The 23,092-nt window shown below is 37.5% G+C and overlaps 2 protein-coding genes and 2 long non-coding RNA genes across 5 annotated transcripts; 3 read left to right on the forward strand and 1 right to left on the reverse strand.

Annotated features, from left to right (window-relative positions):
* Positions 1-1,610: 1,610 nt before the first annotated feature.
* Positions 1,611-4,048, forward strand: LOC126597464 (uncharacterized). Of its 2 annotated transcripts, XM_050264260.1 has the most exons (3): positions 1,611-1,756; positions 2,425-2,757; positions 3,454-4,048. In XM_050264260.1, the coding sequence occupies exons 2-3, from the start codon at positions 2,453-2,455 to the stop codon at positions 3,911-3,913; spliced, it is 765 nt and encodes a 254-aa protein (XP_050120217.1). In that variant the 5' UTR covers positions 1,611-1,756; positions 2,425-2,452; the 3' UTR covers positions 3,914-4,048. The 2 variants fall into 2 exon arrangements, with proteins under 2 accessions (XP_050120217.1, XP_050120215.1); XM_050264258.1 differs by lacking the exon at positions 1,611-1,756 and having other exon boundaries at positions 1,815-2,757.
* Positions 4,049-10,255: 6,207 nt separating this feature from the next.
* Positions 10,256-15,144, reverse strand: LOC126597459 (respiratory burst oxidase homolog protein D-like). The gene is made up of 11 exons (XM_050264254.1): positions 14,333-15,144; positions 13,977-14,139; positions 13,792-13,840; positions 13,076-13,621; positions 12,603-12,989; positions 12,361-12,456; positions 12,146-12,261; positions 11,960-12,062; positions 11,780-11,850; positions 11,117-11,682; positions 10,256-10,829 (listed from the first exon to the last, which is right to left on the reverse strand). The coding sequence occupies exons 1-11, from the start codon at positions 15,012-15,014 to the stop codon at positions 10,720-10,722; spliced, it is 2,889 nt and encodes a 962-aa protein (XP_050120211.1). The 5' UTR covers positions 15,015-15,144; the 3' UTR covers positions 10,256-10,719.
* Positions 15,145-15,295: 151 nt separating this feature from the next.
* On the forward strand, positions 15,296-16,312 carry LOC126597468 (uncharacterized). Its single transcript, XR_007614261.1, has 3 exons — positions 15,296-15,405; positions 15,851-16,026; positions 16,228-16,312. It is a non-coding gene; the product is annotated as an uncharacterized LOC126597468 (long non-coding RNA).
* Positions 16,313-19,118: 2,806 nt separating this feature from the next.
* On the forward strand, positions 19,119-19,900 carry LOC126597467 (uncharacterized). Its single transcript, XR_007614260.1, has 3 exons — positions 19,119-19,207; positions 19,291-19,419; positions 19,813-19,900. It is a non-coding gene; the product is annotated as an uncharacterized LOC126597467 (long non-coding RNA).
* Positions 19,901-23,092: the final 3,192 nt, after the last annotated feature.

Genomic DNA, 23,092 nt, shown 5'->3' on the forward strand with positions numbered 1-23,092 from the left:
ATTAATTAGGTTGCGGTACGACAAGGATTTGTGTTTCTTTGTTGGCACTTGGCATGCACTCAACTGTGAAAACTTCAACAAAATTCTGAAGATGTACTTTTACGCTTGAAATATAAACTATCCACACTACAAGGAATTCTTAAATCTTACCACCTTCGCAAGTGACGCTTGATCGCCATGACAAAAAACAATCATATTTAAGTTTAGTATGGGTTCGATTCTCACTAATTTTTCTTCCCATAATAATTAACTACTAATCGTACGTATTTTTTTGTATTGTCACATTCTCGTCTTACTTAGAGAAGCTTGTCAACGGAAATTTGACAAAAACAAAGTATTCCAATCTTATCATGTGCTGCGAACTCAATCTAGCAGTTGCATGGTGGTTCTTCTCTTACTATACTTTCATCTTTTCCTCACGCGCTATAGATTTTTTACAAATTTGGTGCTTTCACCAATGAAACATAACAAACTACTCTACAAATGTCAAGTTTAACAAAACTTACCTGTTTTTGATTAAAAATGAACCAAAACTCAAGTATCGGTCGTTCTATAACACTCTATATTTAACTATCTATCCCCTCACATGACATGAAAATTCTTAATTATCATATGTTTATGATTTTAGAGCTCGCTTGTCTTGTATTATAATTATAGTCTCTCCTCAACTTGCAAGTCAAGCAAAGTTGGCAAGGCCTACGTTCCAGCCTGCATTTCCAAAACCGTCCGTGCAGAATTTTGCACTAAAACAGTGTCAATATAGGTGTCTCAGCCCACCAGAAGAAACACTTCTGTTTCATTTTGTTAGAGTAAAAGTATACATCGACAAGTTTGATGGAACAAGAAGTACGACCCAACTAAACATTAGAAACCTTCACCCATAACAAATAATTAATATTAGAAAAGATAAGAAACAATAAACTAACATGGGGTGTCAATAGAGATATTGAAATTCAATTGTTCTATTGTGATGATGGTTTTTAATTTTAATTTTTCTAAACTGAGTCAATATACAACTTCTCATGGTGTTATCTTGGTGGATCCAACTATTTTATTTTGATTTTACATCATAAAGGAAGAGCTTTTGCTATTACCATAATATATTCTTATTTTCACATACGAATTTACAACATTTGTCACATGATCGGAACATATTTTTAATTTCTACGTATGAGTTTACAACACTTATCATGTTAACTCACAAATATAAATAAGTATAAATCACCAACGTATGATTTTACAAAACTTATCACGTGAACTCACATATATAAATAAGTATAAATCACCGACAGTAAGTCAAACTTTCTACATAAAAGTCTTTTGATACGATGAACCAAATACTATGTGCGGGGAGATTGTTTTGAAGCTTAATAAGAAGGAAGTTGTCGTTGAGTCACGCAAATGCACACTAGCATTACCACACATACAAAAGCTTCATCAACATCTCATCCACCAATCCGGTCTCGTCCGCTTTGGAAAAACACAGTACAAAACAGTACAACCATAAAACGAAACGTGTTGAATATCATTTGTTTTTCTTCAAGTGGAACGATCATTCTGTCTTTGACCAGGCTAGCCGAGTGGAAACGCACGTGTTCAGATGTTCAAGTTGAAGGAAAATTACCCATCACAAAGGTGTTCAAGGAAAAGGACTGAAAGCCAAGTCGAGCAAATTGGTAAATACGACACATGTCGGTGCCAATTGCCTGACCAGTTTACCAGAGCACTCCCACCCATTTGCCATTGTTCAGGCAAGGTCAGTCAATGATATTTACTATTTATTCTCAAAAGTAATTGTCTTTGTGCGTTCTATCCGTTTTGCCGTTGTCATGACGAAACATTATACAAATTTGAAGCTCGTGGTTTTTTTCTTAAAATATGTTTAATTACATGGAAGTCGGAAGGAAGGAAGCCATGAATCATGGGGGAGAAAGTGATATCCATTAGTCTCCTTTACTTGATTTGATTATTAACTTTTTAGGTATTGGATTATGATTTTAAGGTGAAGTTAACAGAAAATTCTTTCATGATACGAGTATTGGATGCCATAGATTCATTTGAATTATTTCTTTTATTGTGTTCCTATAAATCCCGACCATCTAATGCTCGTAACCTTTAATACTATGTAGCATGAAAGTGAAAGCCGAAGTTCATCTTTCTTTTATTTCAATACTAATGTTTTAGCAGATGGAAGGAAGTCAAGAATAAAAATAATTCCAACTTCGATTGCATATAAATAAGCCCGTCATTAGTGCATAAAAGCCTTGGATTATAGATTATGAGTTGTAAAAAAAACATATTATAGAAGACGTGAGGCCAAAGCCCAAAAAACCCAAAAAGAAAGTGGCCCAAATATGATGCATTAGCCTTCATGAAACTGCGTCCGGCCCATCAGGGCTCATCTGAGTATTCCGTATCCCGCAGAGAGAGGGAGTTGACGAGAGTAGGCAAAATGGCGAAGAGGTGGTGGACAATCGGAGCTGCGGTGGCGATAATCGGAACAGGGAGGGAGCTGAGCAAGCACTACGGGTTGGACAAGGACGCTTTGCTCAAGGTGTTTGCTGAATTGTCCGATCGGCTGGGAGTATGGGCCATCCCACTGTACGTTGCGATCCACACTCTCACTCTCGCTCTCTGCCTGCCCTACGCCGTCTTCTTCGAGGCCGCCGCTTCAATGCTCTTCGGCTTCTTCCCGGCTATCCTCTGCGTCTTTGCCGCCAAGCTGCTCGGCGCTTCCCTCTCGTTCTGGATTGGCAGGTATTACTCAAATTTTAATGCTTTCCCTTTTCGTTTGAGCAATTTGACAAATGATTTGGGTAACTTAGTCTCCCTTTAATCTAAATATAGAGAATATCACTCTTATATTTGGTAACTGATAGACATTAGACACTGGACAGTGATCATTTTTCAATTGCTGTGAAACAAAGTTTATGCAAGTTTTATGCTTTTTCTTGTTGTGATGGGTGAAAGGTGAAAACTTTATTGCAAAATTACAATTGGAATCACCCCAGCACAAAATGACTAATACCCTTTTCACTATTTAGTGAGAGAATGCCGGGATACTTATGATTCCGTAGAGGTGGCTCTAAGCTTCTAAGTAATAGAGGATTGGATGTAGTTAAAATTGTTAGCTTTATGTTGAGTTGTCCACCCCATTCGTTGAGAGAATCAGGTTCGATTTTGAGTGAGGACGGGTTTGTTTTGAATTTTGATTTAGATGAGGGCCTATGCAAAAGAATTAACCTCCCTGCTGCAATGGGGAATGCATATTAATACCTTTGAAGAGGTATCAGTACCATAACGGGAGGTGTGCTAATATGTAAGACCTCATCAACTCTAATTGCCCCCGTGCCAGTTTGTTGGGATTATGCTCTGTTAATTAGGCTGCAGTTTAAATTTGTGTGTTTTCAGCGATTGGTTCTAGGAACTGCTTTGATGTTGTGCCGTTTCCAGGTTAATATTCAAGAGCTCAAGTTCAGCAATGGACTGGGTCCAGAAGAATAAGTACTTCAATGTCCTATCAAGAGGAGTTGAGCGAGATGGTTGGAGGTTTGTCCTACTCGCCCGGTTCTCGCCGATGCCATCTTACATTATAAATTACGCCCTTGCTGCTACAAAAGTTCGGTTTGTTGTGGATTTTCTGCTGCCAACGGTTATTGGATGCATGCCGATGATTTTACAAAACACATCCATTGGCAGCCTGGCTGGTGCTGCTGTTTCTTCGGCATCTGGCTCTCAGAAATCTCAAATTTGGTCGTACCTTTTTCCTCTACTAGGAATTGTGTCAAGTGTTGTTATTTCCTTGAGAATTAAGAAGTACTCTACTGAAAATTTAGTGGCTAAATCATCTCCAAGTCACAACTCTAGTAACATAGTTAGCTCTAATGACAAGGACCTGAAAAAGGGTCAGTAATAGATTTGTAAACCCTAAATTTGGTAGAATGTTACCATTTTCTGCTGCTGATGCAAGTTTTGCTGTTGATGTCCCTCGTTGTTGTTATCTGCAATCTGCATTGTTGGATGATATGCTATTTTATTATTTCCATTAGGTCCTCCATTCTTCCCTTAGCCTACTCTAATCACATTGTGGAATTTCTTGAAAACTAAGCAAGGGCATGTTCAGGTAGTAGGAGGTACTGTAGGGAAGACAGTTGGATGGTCCCATTTTTTACCGAAAATTGGTTAGTTAATTATACTTATACGAGTAATTTTGTGATTAGCTCAAAGTTCCTATGTTCTCATGCATGCTATAAACTGAAAGTGGTTTACGTAGCAAGATGAAGGTACCAGTACAGTTGTTATTGCAAAGCTGAAAGATCTTGTGGAATAAATGATGGCTGTGTATTGTTGTTGCTATTTTCTGTTGCAATAGTAGAACTGTATAAGTCTTTGCGTTGTCATGTCTGCGAAGTTTCCGTTAACCTTTCTTTGGTTTAGTGACACTAAATGCTGAATAATGATTTTTGTCTGAGGCAGCAAGGACTTGTGCACGTTGACTCTGTGCATTATATGGCACGACAAGGACCAATTACATCGATGATGTGAAACGAACAAGGTATGTTTCTAATGCCACTGTTACTAATGCACTGATCGTAGCATTTCTTTCTTTTTGCTGTTTAGCCATAATGTACATTTAGAATTTGCTGCTGTTCATTCAAATGATGGTTTATGTTGATTTTAAGGTTGGGGTAGGGTATGATTCGTATTTGTCATAGAATTAAGGTACTGATTACAACTGTTAATCTCCGCACACACACACTGACGCACATAGACATGCTGCAATAAAGGTACGAGGCTTCAGGATTGAAGATCGTTGACTTTACTTTCTAGCATTAGTCTTAATTTGATCAAAATTGTTGTTTCATATATTATCATTAACCCCCCTGAAATTCAAACACTGGTTTCTTTCTAGTTTGTCTTGTGGGTCAAAAGGGCAATTCAAAGCATTAGCTCTTGGAATTTGAAGATCATGAATGATATTTTTTTATGTATGTCAAGCCGATAGATATTCCTTTTGAAATATATGTAGAGGAATGGTAAGGAGATTGATTGAAAAGTGAGATTCTCTATGTACCCTCTGTCATCTTATGTTTTTGGCACAATGATTTATAATGTTGGCGTGGGAATTAACATGAAGCTGTGAAATGACAGAGAGTACAAAATCTCACTTTGAGAGTCTCCTTAGCATTTCTCATATATGATGTGGAAAATGAGGAATTTTAGCTACCTTGTCCATTTGATTTTCCTTACTTGCCTTTTCCATTCATTGTGTGAAATATGGCATCCACTAACTTGAAACTAAGAATTTAATGTGTATAAAAAGGTCGTACCCAGTGCACAAGGCTCCCGCTTTACGCAGGGTCTGGGAGAGGTGAATGTCGGCTAGCCTTACCTCCATTTATGGAGAGGCTGCTCCCAAGTCTCGAACCCGAGACCTACCGCTCATGGGCGAAGGCACTTGCCATACATCATCCCCGCACAAATCAAATTTAACTCAATTCTTGTTTTTATCCTTAATATAACTTTTATTTTTAAAGAAAACTAATAAAAAAGACTTCAAAACTTTGCATTTTAATCAAAAACCACCTAATAACTTTATTTGATGATAAGGACTAGAGAATTAAAAAAAAAACCTTGGCCCAACGCCTCCCACCAATACACCCCCCACCAAACCAAAACCCTTTCTTCCTCGTCATTGCGCCGATAAAATCTTTGATAAAAATCAAAGATGATTAGTAAAGATGATACTCCTCGCCACAAATGATGGTCAAATATCTATATCAATTTCTAAGAAATTGGCTTGCCTCAAGTACTACGGTATACAGCCTTCCTCAATAGACAAGTTTTTGTTCCAACATCACACGCACTTGACCATCCAATATCATTCAATAATACTTGGAATTAACTTTAACCTTGCATTGCAAAACATGTCACTTCCATTCACAAACTTAGCCTTTGACACAGCAAGATAACACAAACACACGTCTAGTATTGTCTCGTAAGGTGTATTTTCATGTGTATAATAATATATATATATATATATTTATATAAGTGATATATGTAGATTTCACTCGTACCTACTTAAGGCAAAAGAAATAATGTACGTATATACACGGTGTAGTACCGTTAAGTTTCATAAATAGTGTAGTAAGTTTCATAAACAGTTTAGTACCATTAAAGTTCATAAACAGTGTAGTACCATAATACCGTTAAGTTTCATAAATAGTGTAGTACCGTTAAGGTTTATAAACAATGTAGTACCGTTAAGTTTCATAAACAGTGTAGTACCGTTAAGTTTCATAAACAGTGTATTACCGTTAAGGTTCATAAACAATGTAGTATCGTTAAGTTTCATAAACAGTGTAGTAATAAGTTTTATAAACAGTTTGCGTGAGGACGCACAGGTCCTGCACGTCAGTTTTTTTTTTTAATATTAAAATTATGTCTTTGTCATTAAAATTTAAATTCTTTTGTCATTTTTATTAAAATTTAAGAGTTTTTCATTAAAATTTAAGTCTTTTTCATTAAATAAAGTTATAACATAGTTTTTGGTTAAAATAATCTTAGCCCAAATCCTTTTCATAAAAGTTCCATTTTTAAGAAAACTAATAAAAATGATTTCAAAATTTTGCATTTTAATAAAAAAAAAAACCACCTAATAACTTTATTTAATGATAAGGACTAGAGAATTAAAAAAAAACATTGGCCCAGCGCCTCCAACCAATACAACCCCCCCCCCCCCCCCCACCAAACCAAAAACCTTTCTTCCTCGTCATTGCAGCGATCAAGTCTTTGATAAAAATCAAAGATGATTAGTAAAGATGATACTCCTCGCCACAAATGATGGTCAAATATCTACATCAATTTCTAGGAAATTGGCTTGCCTCATATACTATAGGATACAACCTTCCTCGATAGGTAAGCATTTGTTCCAATATCACACGCACTTGACCATCCAATATTCTTCAACAATACTTGGAATTAACTTTAATCTTGCATTGCAAAACATGTCACTTCCATTCACAAACTTGGCCTTTGACAAAGCAAGATAACACAAACACACGTCTAGTACTGTAATCTCGTAAGGTGTATTTTCATGTGTATAATAAATAATATATATATTCTCACTCGTACCTACTTAAGGCAAAAGAAATAATATACGTATATACACAGTGTAGTATCGTTAAGTTTTATAAATAGTGTAGTAAATTTCATAAACAATATAGTACCGTAGTACCATTAAGTTTCATAAACAGTGTAGTAAGTTTTATAAACAATGTAATACCGTTAAGGTTTATAAACATAGTACCGTTAAGTTTCATAAACAGTGTAGTACCGTTAAGGTTCATAAATAGTTTAGTATCGTTAAGTTTCATAAACAGTGTAGTACCGTTAAGTTTCATAAACAGTGTAGTAAGTTTCATAAACAGTTTGTGTGAGGACGCGCGAGTAGTTTTTTTATTTAATAATAAAATTATGTTTTTTTCGTTAAAATTTAAGTTTTTTTGTCATTTTCATTAAAATTTAAGTCTTTTTCCATTAAATAAAATTATAGCATAGTTTTTTGTTAAAATAAACTTAGTCCAAACTCTTTTCATGAAAGTTTTCTTACTTTTATTCTTCCTAATAAAAGTTATTATTATTAAGAATAAAAGAAAATTGAGTTATATTTGATTTATGAGGGGTATGCATGGAAAATAAATTTTTAATTTTCAAACACATTAAATTCTTAGTTTTAAGTTATAGTGGAAGCCACATGTCATACAACAAATAAGAAATGTAAGTAGAGAAAATCAAATGGTGAAGGAAGCTAGCATTCCTCGTGAAAAATTCAGCTCCTGCCATTATTTAACAACACCAAACCCACATGTGCACACATGTTGAAACACACAATGCCATCTTGCCATTTCAAAATGGTATTTCATACAAAATCCATGTGCTCTACCAAATTGACTCCCTAGAGACGCGTCCGGCGGCGGCACGTGTCAGCTCTCTCATGCAAGGTGAGATCCACACGAAGGCTTAGCCTCTTATGAAAGAGCTGACGCAGCAGCCGTCGACAATAATATCTCCTTGCCTTTTTTGTTAACATAATCGACTTCCTACCATGTCAAATGTTGAATATGACATAGGCCACAATGCCCCTTTCACCATCACATTCTGTCTTCTGCCACATGCATCTGATATTTGTGGTGGTTCTTAACTTTTCTCCCTCCATCAGAAGTTAATGGAAGCAAGATGTCATCAACTAAAGGATAACTTCTTTCTTAGTCTTGATGTCACATTCATTTGTTTGGATAGGGTTAAGAAATTTGAAATATATCTTAATCAAGTGTTACTAATGATAATCATTGATAATTATCATCATTTGACGTAAGAATCACTTTTTGAAACAATTTTTAGGCATGAGCTATCATACACATCAAAAAAAAAATATGTTATCTATACATCAATTTTTACTTCTCCCACCTCCTTGTAAAGTTTTTATTATTAATCTTCTTCAATTTATTGGATCCGACAACTGAAAATTAAAAGAGATGTGAGAAATAAAAATGAGCGTGTTGTAACACTACCCCACATAAATGATCGAAAAAAAGGAAGCTTTACTGTTTTTGGGACATGGGAGGTCCGTAGAACTCAAGAATTAAGACGAAAGGAAAATACATCATCATGATTGAGCAAGGAATTTCAAAAGTATATGCTCAACTTCAACACCAAAAATGAGAGACCAAATTCCAATTTGTTTGTGATATTAAATTGACTTTAAAAATCAAGGCCAGCTTGTGGAAAATTTCTTAGGTCTGTCTCTTCCGATCACGTCAACTTTTCCGCGACAAATACATATAAGAGGAGGGATTTTCTCTGTATTAAGATCTCACACGACTCCGATCTCACCGTCCCCAATAAGGCGGCCTCTTGATTGTGACTATCGTCGAATGGGCAACGTGATCCGGCTATCGGATAGGAGAATGTATTCAACTTGTGCCTTTGTGGTTTTGGAGAGCACTATAAACAATGCTTAATGCAGTGAACACTAAGGTGTAGATATAATCTAAATTAACAAAGGTTCTAATCCTCAGTTAATTAAGGGTAAAGTACAAAAAAACTACTTCAACTATTGATGTCACGACACTTTCATACCTCATCTTTTAAAATTAACAATGTCATAGCTCATCTTACGAATTTGTGCCAATGTTATACCTTCCGTTAGGGTTGGCGTGAATTTCTCAGTTAAATGCTGACGTACCCATTTTTTATTAAAAAATTAATAAAATATTATTAAAAACTAAAGAAAATTATTTAATATTTTTTAAATATTAAAATAATAAAGAAAATTAAAAAAATAAAATAAAAACCTAAGTTCAGTTCGTCCTTCCCCCTTCTCTATCTCACCCCCATCTTCCTGCAACCCAGAAAGAAGAAGAGGAGGAAGGAAAAAAAAAAAAACCCAACCCAACCCAGTTCTCCCCCCCCCCCCTCCCCAACAAACCCAGAAAGAAGGAGGAAGAAGAAGAAGAAGAAGAAGAGAGAAGAAAAAAAAAACAAAAAAAACCCAGTTCGTCCGTCCCCCGCCGCACCCACCCTCTTCCCTCCACACCCATTCCCCCCATTTTCTTCGCGCCTAGGTTCTCAACCTTCGAAATCGGCCTGGTGAAGGTTTCCCGATTCCACCTCAACGGGATCTGGGTTTTCTTGGGGTTTTGTTTTTTTTTTTTTTTGGGTTGCAGGTAGTGGGTGCGAGGTTGGGTGCGAAGGTGGGGAGGTTGGGTGTGGAGAGTGAGTGCAGGGAGAAGAGGGGGAGGGTGGGGAGGGGGGAAGACAAATTGATATATTTTTTTTTCTCTTCTTTTTTCTGGGTTGCAGTTGCAGGAAGGAACGGGGAAGAAGATGATGGGGAGAAGAGAGAGAAGGGGGAGGGGACAAATTGACTGAGTATGTTTTTTTTTTTTTTTAACTTTTCTTTATTATTTTAATATTTAAAAAATATTAAATATATTTTTTTAGTTTTTAATAATATTTTATTAAATTTTTAATAGAAAATGGATCCCGGATCAAGCCATATCAGCATTTAACTGAGAAATTCACTCCAATCCTAACAGAAGGTATACCATTGTCATAAATTTATAAGATGAGGTATGACATTTTTAATTTTAAAAGATAAGGTATGAAAATGTCATGACACCAATAATTGAAGTAATTTTTTGTACTTTACCCAAACACTTCTGCATGCGATCAGGCAAATGGCACTAAACTCTTTCAAATCAAAGAATGACATCCAATTATTGTATAAAGAATACACTAATAAAATGCGGACAAAAACTTATCCAAAATACCAAAAAAAAACAAAACATAATCATATATGCAATTGGGTGGTGCTGCTGACTGGTGACTCGTGACTGGTGTGGTGATGTCAATCTTCTCCATTATCGGTGGTCACTTGTTGCGGCGGGTCCCCCTTTTTCTCGATGTCCCCACCTTCCTCACAGATGTCAGATGGTACTTACTTGCAGTAGGTATTATTGCACCGACACCCATCACATGCGGTGGACCCTCACCTCACCCCATTATTTCTCACTCTTTTTGCTCTACTTTTGGGTGCGCAAAAACCCAAATCCTCTAATTTGATTACTTACATAATAAGCATTAGATCAGCTAATGGTAATTACACGCTCTAATCTCTTTCTCTCCTTCTTTAATCCATCCACTTTGTTTGAACAGTTAGAAATTCTCTTTGTGGAACTCGAACTTTGTGGTCGTCTTGTGTGAAAAGTGCAACGCCAACTCCTTCAGGTCCTTCGTTAGTGCTGGTGCCCCACAGTAGAACACCCCTGCAGCATAATCATCAATTTCGTCATGATTACGATGAATGATGTTAACTATAATAATTATGTTAAAGATGTTGGATTTGATTAAGAGGGCGGCCATGATTCTTAATCGCTGTTGAATGTGCGTTTCATAGTAAAGCTCGCTCGCATCAACGATTAAGAATCAGTTATGCGCCGACATACGACTGACTTTGACATTATATTTTAGTTGGTTGTGAATTTTGAAAACATGAAATGGTAGGCAAGAGAAGGTGGGCTGAGGTTGGTGAGCACGTTTCTACTAAACTCACCCACTCGGCTGCCCGGATGGTGGCGGGCGATATCCTTGTAAACTTGGCGCCAGTTGGGTTTGGCGAAGTGGGATTTGACGCGTGTGCCGGACACCACGTCGACGCCGTTCTTGGCGTGGTGGAGGGACTGCAGCATGGCAATGAGGGCTGACCTGGCATCCCCTTCCTCGTACACACTGGTGCAGTAGTTGTGCATCTCGATCACACCCTTCTCGTCCATGTCCGCCACCTCATTCAGAATCCCTTTGAACCACTCAAACGAGCCTTGTTCTCTCGTCACCCAATAGTAGTAGGCTTTTCTGGTCTTGAACCCTTTGTTGCTCTTGTTCTTCCCAGTGTTGCTGTTGTTATGGCTCGAGGCATTCGGAGTGGCCCTGCCGCTTTCTAGGGCGGACTCCGAATCATCATCTTCCTTGCCCTTCATCTTCATGTTGTTGATGATGTCCTTCACAATGCTCACCATGGGAGTGGCTCCGATTCCGAGCCCTACAAGCAATACGACGTCGTATTTCTTGTAGTCCTGTGCCGGTGCTCCGTATGGACCGTCTATCAATATCTTAGGGAAGCTGTAACACCCATTAATTAACAAATCAATCCACATTATTCACTATAATTAAATCCTCCTTTTGTTTTAAAGGTATGTATGTAAAATTAAAAATGTACCTGGGATTGTTTCCTCCTTGCATATCAGCTCTGAGTAGGCCACTCCTCCCACCAGTTGGTGGCTGACAAATCTAATCAACCAACACAAACAAATCATTAGTGATCATGCACAAGTTTTGGAGGGTTTAAAGCAAGAAATTCTAAGATTAAGAAGTTGTGATCGGACAATTTCAAACGAACCTCAGAGAAAACAGTTTTGAGCTGCCGCGTCCAATCGCCTAGTGTTCGAATGTGTACACTCAGGTAGTCGTCTCCAGGTGCTGAGGTGATGGAAAACGGGTGCCTGTCGATAAAGTTAGAACATAATTAGTGTGTTTAATTAGACATGGTTAGAAGATTTTGTGCACAAAATGTATGAGTGTTTACCATTCGAAAGGAGAAACCGCAGCGCAGTTGACAAACATGTACTGGCCGCTCTTGTATTTTAAGCCCTGAGGTTTCGACATGTGCAGTGCAAGAACATTTCCAGGATAAACAGCAACCTTCAATGTTCATAACAATGTAACAGATAATTAAGAAATTGATGATAAAATTTGAACCAAATAGCTTGGTCGCCAAAATATTATCAACTAATTAAGTACCTTAATAATCTTGACTGGCTTGATGCTTGATCTAAAAGCTCTAATCAACCTTTCGCAAGCGTAGAGGGTGACCGGAACCGCCAAATACATCCATGTCTGCCACCAAAAGAAGTAAATCCACTCTCAAAATCATGCAACTCAATTACCTTTAAGGAACTAACGGTTTGTCTTTGACAATGCGATATTCTAAACTATTTTAATCTACAGGTAAAAGAATTCAAACTCGGGTGCAAGGGACTGACCGTTTTGTTATACCACTCCTTGGTAAGGTAGAGCTTGATGCCGTGGACAATGAGGAGACCATAGACAATGACAAAAAGGTGGTGGGAATACCAGAAGGCATTGAAGCCAGTGAGCTTCTTGAGAGGCTTTGGCAAATTGAGTTTGTTTCTTCTGAACCAAGGAGTTGCCAATGTGAAGGCTATGGTCATCAATACCACCATCAAAATACCTGTCCACCCTTCCACTCCCTTCACAAACCACCAGTAGTTCGGAGGCTGCTCCTCGCCGAAGTATGGTTTCAAGTCCTCGTACTCATCTTCGGTCGCGTGTAGAATCCGTGGAAAATCGCACGTCAAATGGGACCCCGCGTGTAGTCCAACTCCAACTATGATTCCAACAGCAATGACCTGCGAGACCAATTCAATTTCACTCAATTTTGGACACAAAATTGGATTCTCCGAATGAGAGAGTGACATTTTGTTTTTGTTACTACCTTGTGGAAATTTAAGTTGTCATCAAACGGGACGACAACGCCTAATTTGGTCTTGTTTCGGAGCCAAGTAATTGTGTTTCGGCAGACGGGAAGCAGAATCAAGGCCATGTTGAACTTGAGAATCTCTGCTCCTCCTTTGGCAATGCAGACACAATATCCCATCACCTCGAACGCCGCCTCTTTTTCGCGGTACTGCAGAAACTTGTATGCAAATAAACCGGAAACTATGCCAAGCCAGAGCATCATAACCCAGACTCTCTGCCAGTTATCTAGCACGAAGTACTTGGTTTTCTGGTAGCATCTTCGGATTGGGTTGTCCTCCTGCGTCGGCTTCAGCTTCTGGCTCAGAAGCTGACTCAAAACCCGGCTTTCGTTTACGCTCACAGATTGGCTAACCGGAGCTTGCAGCAACAAAGTTTCCAAATTTTCAACCATGATGTAACCGACATTGTCCGGGTCGAGTTCTTCCATGATCAAAGCTGCATATTCCTTTGCTTGTTTCTGAATGTTTGAGAGCTTGTTTGCGGAAGCACTCATGCTTATAATCTGCAACACATATGCCATTAATTTAAGAAACTGTTATTAGCATTTTAAAAAATGTCGTCGGCAAGTAAAAACTCGATTACATAATTCCAAGCATATTTAGCTCGGTGGTTAAGTTAATTAAAAATTACGAAATGTGGCCGGCGGTAATCAGTAAACCGCCGGTGGCCTACCTCTGTGACTTCTTCTTCAGTGATTCTTCCATCGGCGTCTCTATCCACCCTGCATTTACACACACATTAATAATAGTTAGTATATTTAATGCACCAATTAATTTATTGACCAAGATTAACTTAATTAAGAAGCCTAATAAATGAAAATTAAATGGTTATGTAATGATGACGTGTTAGTGTAGTACATGTCAAAGAATGTTAGGAGTCTGGAGTCAAAACTTTCATCGGAGATTTGCTCCCAGAATTCTCTCAGTTGCGCCTTGTTGATAATATCGCCGGTTATGTTCCGCCTCCGAGCAAGTGCCCGGAAAAGTTCTCCGGCAAACTCCTTGGACTCCTTGTTCATCCCTGCAAAGTATTAAACCGCGTTAGTTGACTAATTTAGCTTTCAAAATTTACTAATTAATTAACCCAGTGATTTTCACACTCCTTTCTAAATTTCTAATCCCACTCTTGTTTCGGTGGTTTTAATTCTCCTTTGATTTATTCAGCCGGAGGTCTAGATATAGAGTGCAACAGGAGAAATGAGAGATGAACGGACCTATGCATTCGCCAAAGAGGGAGGAGTGGAGGAGCCAGTTGGATTTGGCGGTGAGCTCGTCGTAGCGCTTGTCAACGGCGGCCCAGCCGGAGGTGGAGGAGGCGCCGGTCTTGGCGGTGATGAACTTGAGGTTCTTCAAGGCGTAGGCAGTTGCTGACTTAGTCCGATCGAACCGCTTCGCGTTGGAGGGCCTCTTGGTGAAGGAAGCCAGCCGCTTCAGCTCCTGAGAGACCTGCCGGATGTGCGACGACGTGTTCCGAAAAAGCGACGACCGGAACGACGACGACTTCTTCCCGTCCAGCGTCCGCTTGGCGAGCAGAGCCAGCTCGGGATCTTCGCTGCTGGCACCGCCGGCGGCCTGGACGCTGTGGACGGCGACGGAGTCGTCTCGGATGTCGAGAGTGATCTCCACGTAATCATTGTCGTTGTTTTTGTCGGAAGTAGTACTAGTAGTCTTATCCGTGCCGCCGGAGTTGTCAACCTTGATGCTCTTATTCCGCCGCCACGCGCGGCTGGAGTTGGAGGACGTGGTCGGTGCGTAGTTAGACGTTCCCAGCGGGCCACTGAAAGCTCGTCTTTCGAACCGGGTGCTACCTCCGAGCGCGGTGGACTGAGTCGACTCGGTGTCGGAGTTGTACTCCGAGGACGTAAGCATCCCTTCCTCGTCGTGATGACCGTTCATTGCTCAGATTTTTCTCACAATATCCAAAAGTTTTGTCGATTTAATTATTCAACAAGTTGTGAAAAACAGTGGAAAGAAAAAGAGATGTGGGTTTGGAGATATTTTGGGATTAAAATTCGAGGGGTAGATGGGTATATATATAGGAGAGGAGGAGGAGGAGGAAGAAGGCAGAGCATGCAGCAGAAGGAAGTGAGAAGGAACACGAAGACAAGTTTGAATACGGAAAAGTCAAAAAGCATGAGAAGAGCGTAGAAAAGTATGGCCAGCAAAGGAGCAACACTCGGCGGGGATTGATGTGTTTTGTCTAAATATCCATCTCCTCTCACGACTCAGACAAATGAAAAAAAAATTCAATGTGCTCGAAATTAAAGTCACGTCACATGTTATTATTGTAAGTAGAGAAAATTTTTGTTTTTTATTTAAAGTGTCATTTTAATTGCATAATGATATGTAGTGTATCGTTCTGTATTTTAAACATATTAAAAAATTTCTCAAACATATGAACTTTTCTTTAATGTGCTCGGAACAGGAGTGAAACATTACATGTTATTATACAATTAAAGAAACATTTGAAAATAAAATTTTCTTCTAATTGTATAATAATATGTGGCATACCGTTCCATATTTTGGACACACTAAAAAATCTCTTCATACATATAATATGATGGACTTTCTTGTTATTCTTTTCTTAACCAAATTATTTAATAATATTATATGTGGCATTGTTGAATCCCATATCTGTCGTAGAAAAACAAAAGTAATAGTATATCATAACCTTACTCTAACTCATACTGAGGTCTTTTATGATAAAACTTCATACTTGACGGAATGTGTAGGTGGTAATTACCAAGTTGAGGACAATATCAGTATCGTTGGAAGTGGATCTTTGACCAGTCTTTTTGATAATTCTAAATGGTATCAGAGCCAAGAAGTGGGCCCATACTATAGTGCCACGTGATGGATGGGTCCCTTTGGCCCCGCGCGAAGAAGCTGGGTCATTTGGGCCCGTAAGGTGAGTCCCTTTAGCTCCATGTGGTTGTCAATGTGTGGATCTCCCACGTGTGACCCACTAATTGGGCTCATGTGAAGGGGAGTGTTAAACATCCCACATCGACCGTATCTCTGATAAAAGAAGAGTTTAAATATCTTAATCGTACTCCAACTAATACCGAGACCTTTTATGATAAAATCTCACACCTAACGGATTGTACAGGTGGTAATTACCAAGTTGGAGGCAAAATCGGTGTTGTTGGAAGTTGGTCTTTGGCCTGTCTCTCTAATTCTACATGGTATCAGAGTCAGGGAGCGGACCCGTACTACCACGTGGTGGATACGTCCCCCTGGTCCCGCTCGATGATGGTAGGTTCCGACCCCTCACAATGATGGTGGGTCCCTTAACCCCGCGTGTAGGGTGAATCCCCTTGGCTCTACATGGTTGTCAATGTGTGGATCTCCTACGTGTGACCCACTAATTGGGTCTCACATGATGGGGCATGTTAAATCCCACATCTGTCGTAGAAAAACAAAAGTAATAGTTTAAATATCATAACCCTACTTTAACTAATACCGAGACTTTTTGTAATAAAACATAACACCTAAAGGTTTGTGCATGTGGTAATTACCAAGTTTGAGCCAATATCAATATTACTGGAAGTAGGCCTTCTCTGATAATTCTACAATGATGTCCTCATCATTGTTGGTGTAGGTTTTGAATTCAATTGACACATATGTTAAGAATTTAATATGTTATGAATTTAACATTACGTCGTGATGTATTGTTGCTTATTCTAGATGAATTAATAACTGTTTTTGTAAATATTAGTCTAGTCTCTCTTGTTTTAATATAATTATTTGTGGATGTCACATAATTACTCATCCTCATTATTTGCTTTTGAAATTTATATCTTCACGTTTAATGATTTTACATCATGTTAACACTCAATGTCAAGATCACAAAAAAAAAAAATGTTATTACATAACAAAATTAGTGTTTTGTTAAGGACGTCTTCTATTAATGTAGGTTGTTAAGCATATGTAAACGTTATTACCTAACAAAATCATCGTTCAAATTAAAGAATACCAATATCTTTTTTTTTTAGAGAGACTTTAGAGGTGGCCCTGGTTATCAATGTTCTATGACTGAAATCTTGTTGGTTTTCAGTTTTTTATCAAAGTCCTTGACGTTAATGTAATAAGTATTTTTACGTACATTACTATTTTTTTTTAGAGATTTCGACCAAAATCTAAAAACTAATAAAGTCTAAATTAATGAACATTAATAACAATGGACCGAATACTAATTTTTATTTATTTTTATGTACGTTATTATATTTTTTTAAAGACTTCGACTAAAATCTAAAAACTAATAAAGTATAAATTAATAAACATTAGTAACAATTGACCAAATACTAATTTTTCTATTTTAGCCGTAGACTAACTCAGTAAAAATGAGAAGACTAATTAAAGTTTTGTTAGAAAACTCAGTAAAAGTGAGGAAGACTAATTAAAGTTTTGTTAGAAAACTCCATAAAAGTGAGAAAGTTGTAGGAAATCAAATGCCAAATGCCGGTCAACTGCTTCCTACAAACCAAAGAAATCAGCGCCTCCTTTACTTTCTTTTTCTTTTACTGAGAACATGCATGTGAATTGCACCACAGAATATATATGCATCTAATCAAGTGTTGCAGTGATTAACTAAAGAAGTTACAATATTATTAACACATAGTATTTGTGGACGCATGGCAGTCGGCATGGTCAGATTCAAGTCGGTCTCGGAACGTATTTGTATATAATATAAGTGGTGATGGGACGGTGAATGGTGGTGGTGAAAAACCAAACAAAAATGGATGGATGGGTGGGAAGTATAGTAAGATGCCCGAGAGTGACTAACTAAAACAAGTAACAGTTACGTACTGCGCGTAATTTTGAATTTTGATATACCTAATCCTACGTCTGACAAACAAAGTTTGCTATGGTGTTTTGTTTCAGCAGTGCTAGCTAGTGCTTAAAGACCAAATTATTAAACATTGGCCACCTTTGGTCCAAGGAATCTTGGTAGGTAGATCCAGAAAAAATCAAGATATTTAAAGATCGATTTTACCTTAAACGCAGCCAATGTAGTTCGAGTTTAAATAAGGAAAGAAACCAACCCAAACAAAATCACTAAAGTGGATTGTTTGATTTGGGCGGTTTATCGGTTAGGTCTAAGCTCAATATATTTAATTTGTTTTAGTGATTTAGCGCAATCGTATTTATATGTCTCAGTTTCTAATAGTAGTGGTGTTGAGTGAAGCATAATAATTCTGTATTTGAAAGTTGAAACAACCAAATCAATTATTCTTTTTTAGTTCTTTCTATTCTATAGAAGCCAAAATTATCAAGACAATAATTTTAACAATTTAAAAAAAATATATTTAGTGGGAGAGGAGGCTACCCCATCCTAGGGATAGGGTATATCACAAACCTCTTTGAGGACTTATTGATGTGGTCTCAGCTCTTTTTTTGGTTTTTATAGATCACCCATTAAGAAAGATTGTCGGCAACAGGACTCGAATTTAGGCCATAGTCTAACAAAAAAAATGATAATCACCAACTCTACCTTCTCTCGTTGGCGTAATTTTAACAATTTCATCAAAGCAATAAACTAGCTATATAATTATATTTAAAGGTTGATATAATTTGTAAGTGATTTTAAGTTGTCAAAATCAATAAGTAAAATGTCTAGTGCCAAAACTTCATAAATTTACGAGATAGTTAGATATAAGACTAATCATGTAGACTTATGATCCGACTAACAGTCCTATTTTGTGATGAGTGCTGCTAAATTGTCACAGCCCGTCCCAAATATATATTTATCAACGGCGTGAATTAACGAAAATACCTTTGAACGTTAGTTGTGTAATGTGGTTTAAGGGTAGCTTTGGGTTAATATACTTAAATCCTAATTGTTTGGAACCAATTAGGATTAAGTTATGTTTTCTTTTGGTGGTTGACCAATCCTAGGCCACACACACTCTCCCTCTCTCATCTCCCCCCCCCCCCCCGTGTCCTCTCACCTCTCTCGGACTCTCACTCTCTCTCTTTCTTCTTACGTACGGACAAGGGCAAGAACACCCCAAACCTTGCAAATTGAGGTTGAAAATGGTATCATTGTGTTCCTAAGGTCCTCGTGAGTTCAAAAGTACCAAAAATAGGTAAGGTTACCTTCGATTTCACGTAGAACCATAAAATCCGATTCCATGCACTGTTCATGCAACTTTTATTCTTCGATTTTCAGGGAATTTTAAGCTCATAGAAGGCTTAAGGAGGTCCTCACGAGCCTTGGGGTAGTTCGTTGGAAGAGTTTGGACGTCGGAGGGCCGAGATCGAAGCTTTTCAAGTCGACTGGATTATCGAGCTTCCTCAGGTAGATTCTAGTGGAATTCAAGGCTTAAAAGTAGTATAACGTGATTGTAGATGTCCCTACCTTCATTTTGGTACCAATTGCATGAAAAATGGTTGAGAAACGAAGGAGAATAGTGAGTTTGAAGGTCTGCCCAGAATCCAGCGCCGGTGAACAGTTCTGGCGTCTAGAGGTTGAAGATGATGCGCATGTTGGGCGCGTGAGGCCGTGCCCTCCCCGGCGCGTGGGGGCGCGTGAGCCACCTAAAAATTTATCTAAAAATATCACGATGTTCGTGAGGCTGTGTAGGTCATGTTGGTATATTTAAATACCAAAATTGAGCAATGTATGAGAAGTTATTAGCTAGTTTTGTATATGTGTTTTAAAATAACGTTTTTATAGTTAATTCGCATATAGGTGAGGCTTATCCTGAGGACGAGCGTATCCACGGGCGACTCGGGGGCTACGACCCTTCGACATATCAGTGAGTGAGCTTTTATTTTTAGTATATACTTATATACTTGATATATTTCCCATAAATGCATTTTTTTAAGGAAAGTATGCTTAGAAATAATATGCCAAATGCTTCTATATTTTGAATATGCATTGCATGGTTGCATATATATATATATATATATATATATATATATATAAATGTAGTGCTGTGGAGGCACAGGTGAGTTCAGATAAGTTATGTTTGGTTGTGTGAATCATCGATGATGTGATATGTGATTAAGTAATGTTGAGCTCATAAAGCTGCACCTAGGGTGATTGTGAATTAGCCAGAGATATGAGGTACATGCCTGTTTATTTACGTCACCTCTTGCACTATATGCTCATATTGGATCCAACTTAAGTGCACAGTCTTGTCGTACAGACCTTATTCATGGTTCCGACTCGTAGGTGACTAGCGATTTATCGCCCGGCTATTATGAAAGAATAGAGTTGAGCATAATTATATTACACCCAACCTTGTCGTACAGACCCTGTCTAGGGGTTCCGACTTATGTGCAGTATATTGCCGTATAGGTCATAGTAGTGACTTCGGCCAGATTGAGTTTGAGCTATGAATTCAGCCGTACAGACTACCACAGGAGTTATGGCTAACATATCACATTTCTATGAAATTATTCTTACCTGAATTGTTTACTCTATTATATCTTGACATGGTATATATACCTATGAATATGATTATGTGAAGCATGACCTGAATTGAATTGATTTGATTTCTGTTATATATATATATATATATATATATATATATATATATATATATATATATATATATATATATATATATACACATGTATATGCTTATAACTCAATTCTGGGAAAATTTTACATGTTTTACATCGAGGGGTTAGTATGTTGATAAATGAAATGATTTTGTAAAACATTTGTTTTTACCCACTCACGTTTTCTGTTTTGCGCCCCTCCAAGTTTTAAGTTGCCGTTGGTGGCTCGAGGACATCGACTGTTAAGACTATTCTATATTATAGTAGGACATTCCTGGTACTGTGTAACTAGTACTTGTCCTACTGGACTGCACCTAGACTTATTATGCTCTGATTAGGAGAGTTTACGATTGTAACTAACTCTTATCACTCCCTGCTAGTAGTGCACTCTATTAATATGGTTTTTAATTATTCGTATGTTTGCTATCTTTATCGCTTCCGCACTGTGCACATGGCTACCTCACTCTCACGTGACGGCCAGCATGCCTTGGCCTCGGTCGGGGTGTGTCATAAATGCACCCCAATATCTTATTTTCCGAGCCACTTTAAAATGATAATTTTATTGACAAATTTATCCTTGTATAAAAAATGACCTTCAAAGACCTAAAAATAACCAACCACGTCTTACCACATAATTATTAGTTATATTGACCAAAAAACCAAAAAAACCATAAACCCCTCCACCTCCACAATTAGAACCCCAATCCGTATTTGATGTTTTGGAACAATTTGGATACCTACCATATTTTGAATATGGAGAAATATGATGTTAGAGAAAAAGCCGGAATAGCACCAAACTATGAGTGAAGCTCTTCTAATTGCCTCAAATCTATTGCCAAGCTTTTTCAATTTTCTATTCAATTACTGAATTTTCATTACTTTTCAAATTTAATCACTCTCTGTCTTGTGTGATATGAATTTAAATTGGGAAACAATGGAAATTGGGTATCGGAGCAATTTCTGAGATGTGGTGGTGCTGCAATGGTTGGTGACCGAGGAGGGGCATTAGGTGTTGGGGGTAATTTTGTTTAATGGTATTTTTATCTTAACTATAATAACTTTTAAAGCAAGGAAAAATTGGAGAAGAAATATGTATTAGGTGAATAATGGTGAGTGGAGGAAGAGTTTATGTATTTTTTCACTTTTTACAATGGGTGTAAATATAAAGTGAGTGCGGAGATAAACACTAGGGCGAACATAGCTCTAATCTTTGTAATGATGATTCAGCCTAATTTTAAGGGTATACTTTCACAATTCTTTCCTAATTACCGTTTATACCCTTTCGATGCTTTGGGGGTTAAAAATTATGAAATAAATGGTTCCAACGCAACGTTATCTGATTAATGACCTAATTTGTTGCAGTTATTTGTTTATGGCATTTTCACTTTCATGTTGATTGCTTTTGCACTGGTTCTATTCACCTTTCCATCAGGTAATCACATACCTTAAATCTTTTAGTTACCACCAGGGGCTTTGAAATACTCAGATTTATTAATTAGAAAATCAATAAATATCATGTTTGTTAATAGAAATCACATGCTGAATTAGGTTCATCAATTGGAAGCTATATACTGGAAGGGACATATCATAATCATATAAAATCAGTTCATGCACAGCACACCAAGTCCCAAAAGTCCAGAAAACTGCGATATCTCAAACAACGACGGCTCCAGATTGACAGACGGTGATGGGCGGAGAATAGAGACTGTTTGATTTTATATTTCAAATAGGTAGGAAACTTCAAATCAATAGGCAACCGATTGGGATTAGTGGCATGTTGGGTAAATATTAACAACCCAACCTTTCCTAGTCTACATGGAAACTGCATTACAATATTTAGACTAGGAACTCATAGTCAAAACTTTTAGTATTTGAATCATAGTGCTTTGTGCATATAATTAAAATCATTGATATTATCAATCACATTGTAAATATCATCTCTGCAAAAAGTAAATTAAAATTAAGATCGTTTAGTCAATATATTCTAACAAATACATAGACGGTTCGTATTGCTTTTACCAATTTCATTCATTTGTTTTTATATAGTTCGATGAATAAACAACCTTAGTTTTAATTAATTTTTTGCAGAAATAATATTTATAGGATGATTTATAGTATGAATGATTTGGATTATAAACACGAAGTTTTATAAATTAATAATGAATAATTTTGAGTAAGAGCTCATATTTATGTTTTGAATAGCCTAGTATTGTTGTTGTATAAAGGCTGGTTTGGTATTGCTGTGCTTTGAAAAAAAACTGCTTCTGCTGTGCTGTAAGAATAAGCAGCTGTGAAATAAAGCAACAGAATGTTTAGTAAACTTTTTTGTAAAAGTACTTTTGAAAAAAAAAACAGTATTATAGTGTTTGGTAAACTTTTATGTAAAGCAGATGTGAAAAAAAAGCCGATTTTTCAAAGCTGGGTTTTGCAGCTTCTTGTTTTTGGCTTTTTTTCGCCCAAAA

This window comes from Malus sylvestris, chromosome 13 (assembly GCF_916048215.2).
Source record: "Malus sylvestris chromosome 13, drMalSylv7.2, whole genome shotgun sequence".
Lineage (NCBI taxonomy): Eukaryota > Viridiplantae > Streptophyta > Magnoliopsida > Rosales > Rosaceae > Malus > Malus sylvestris.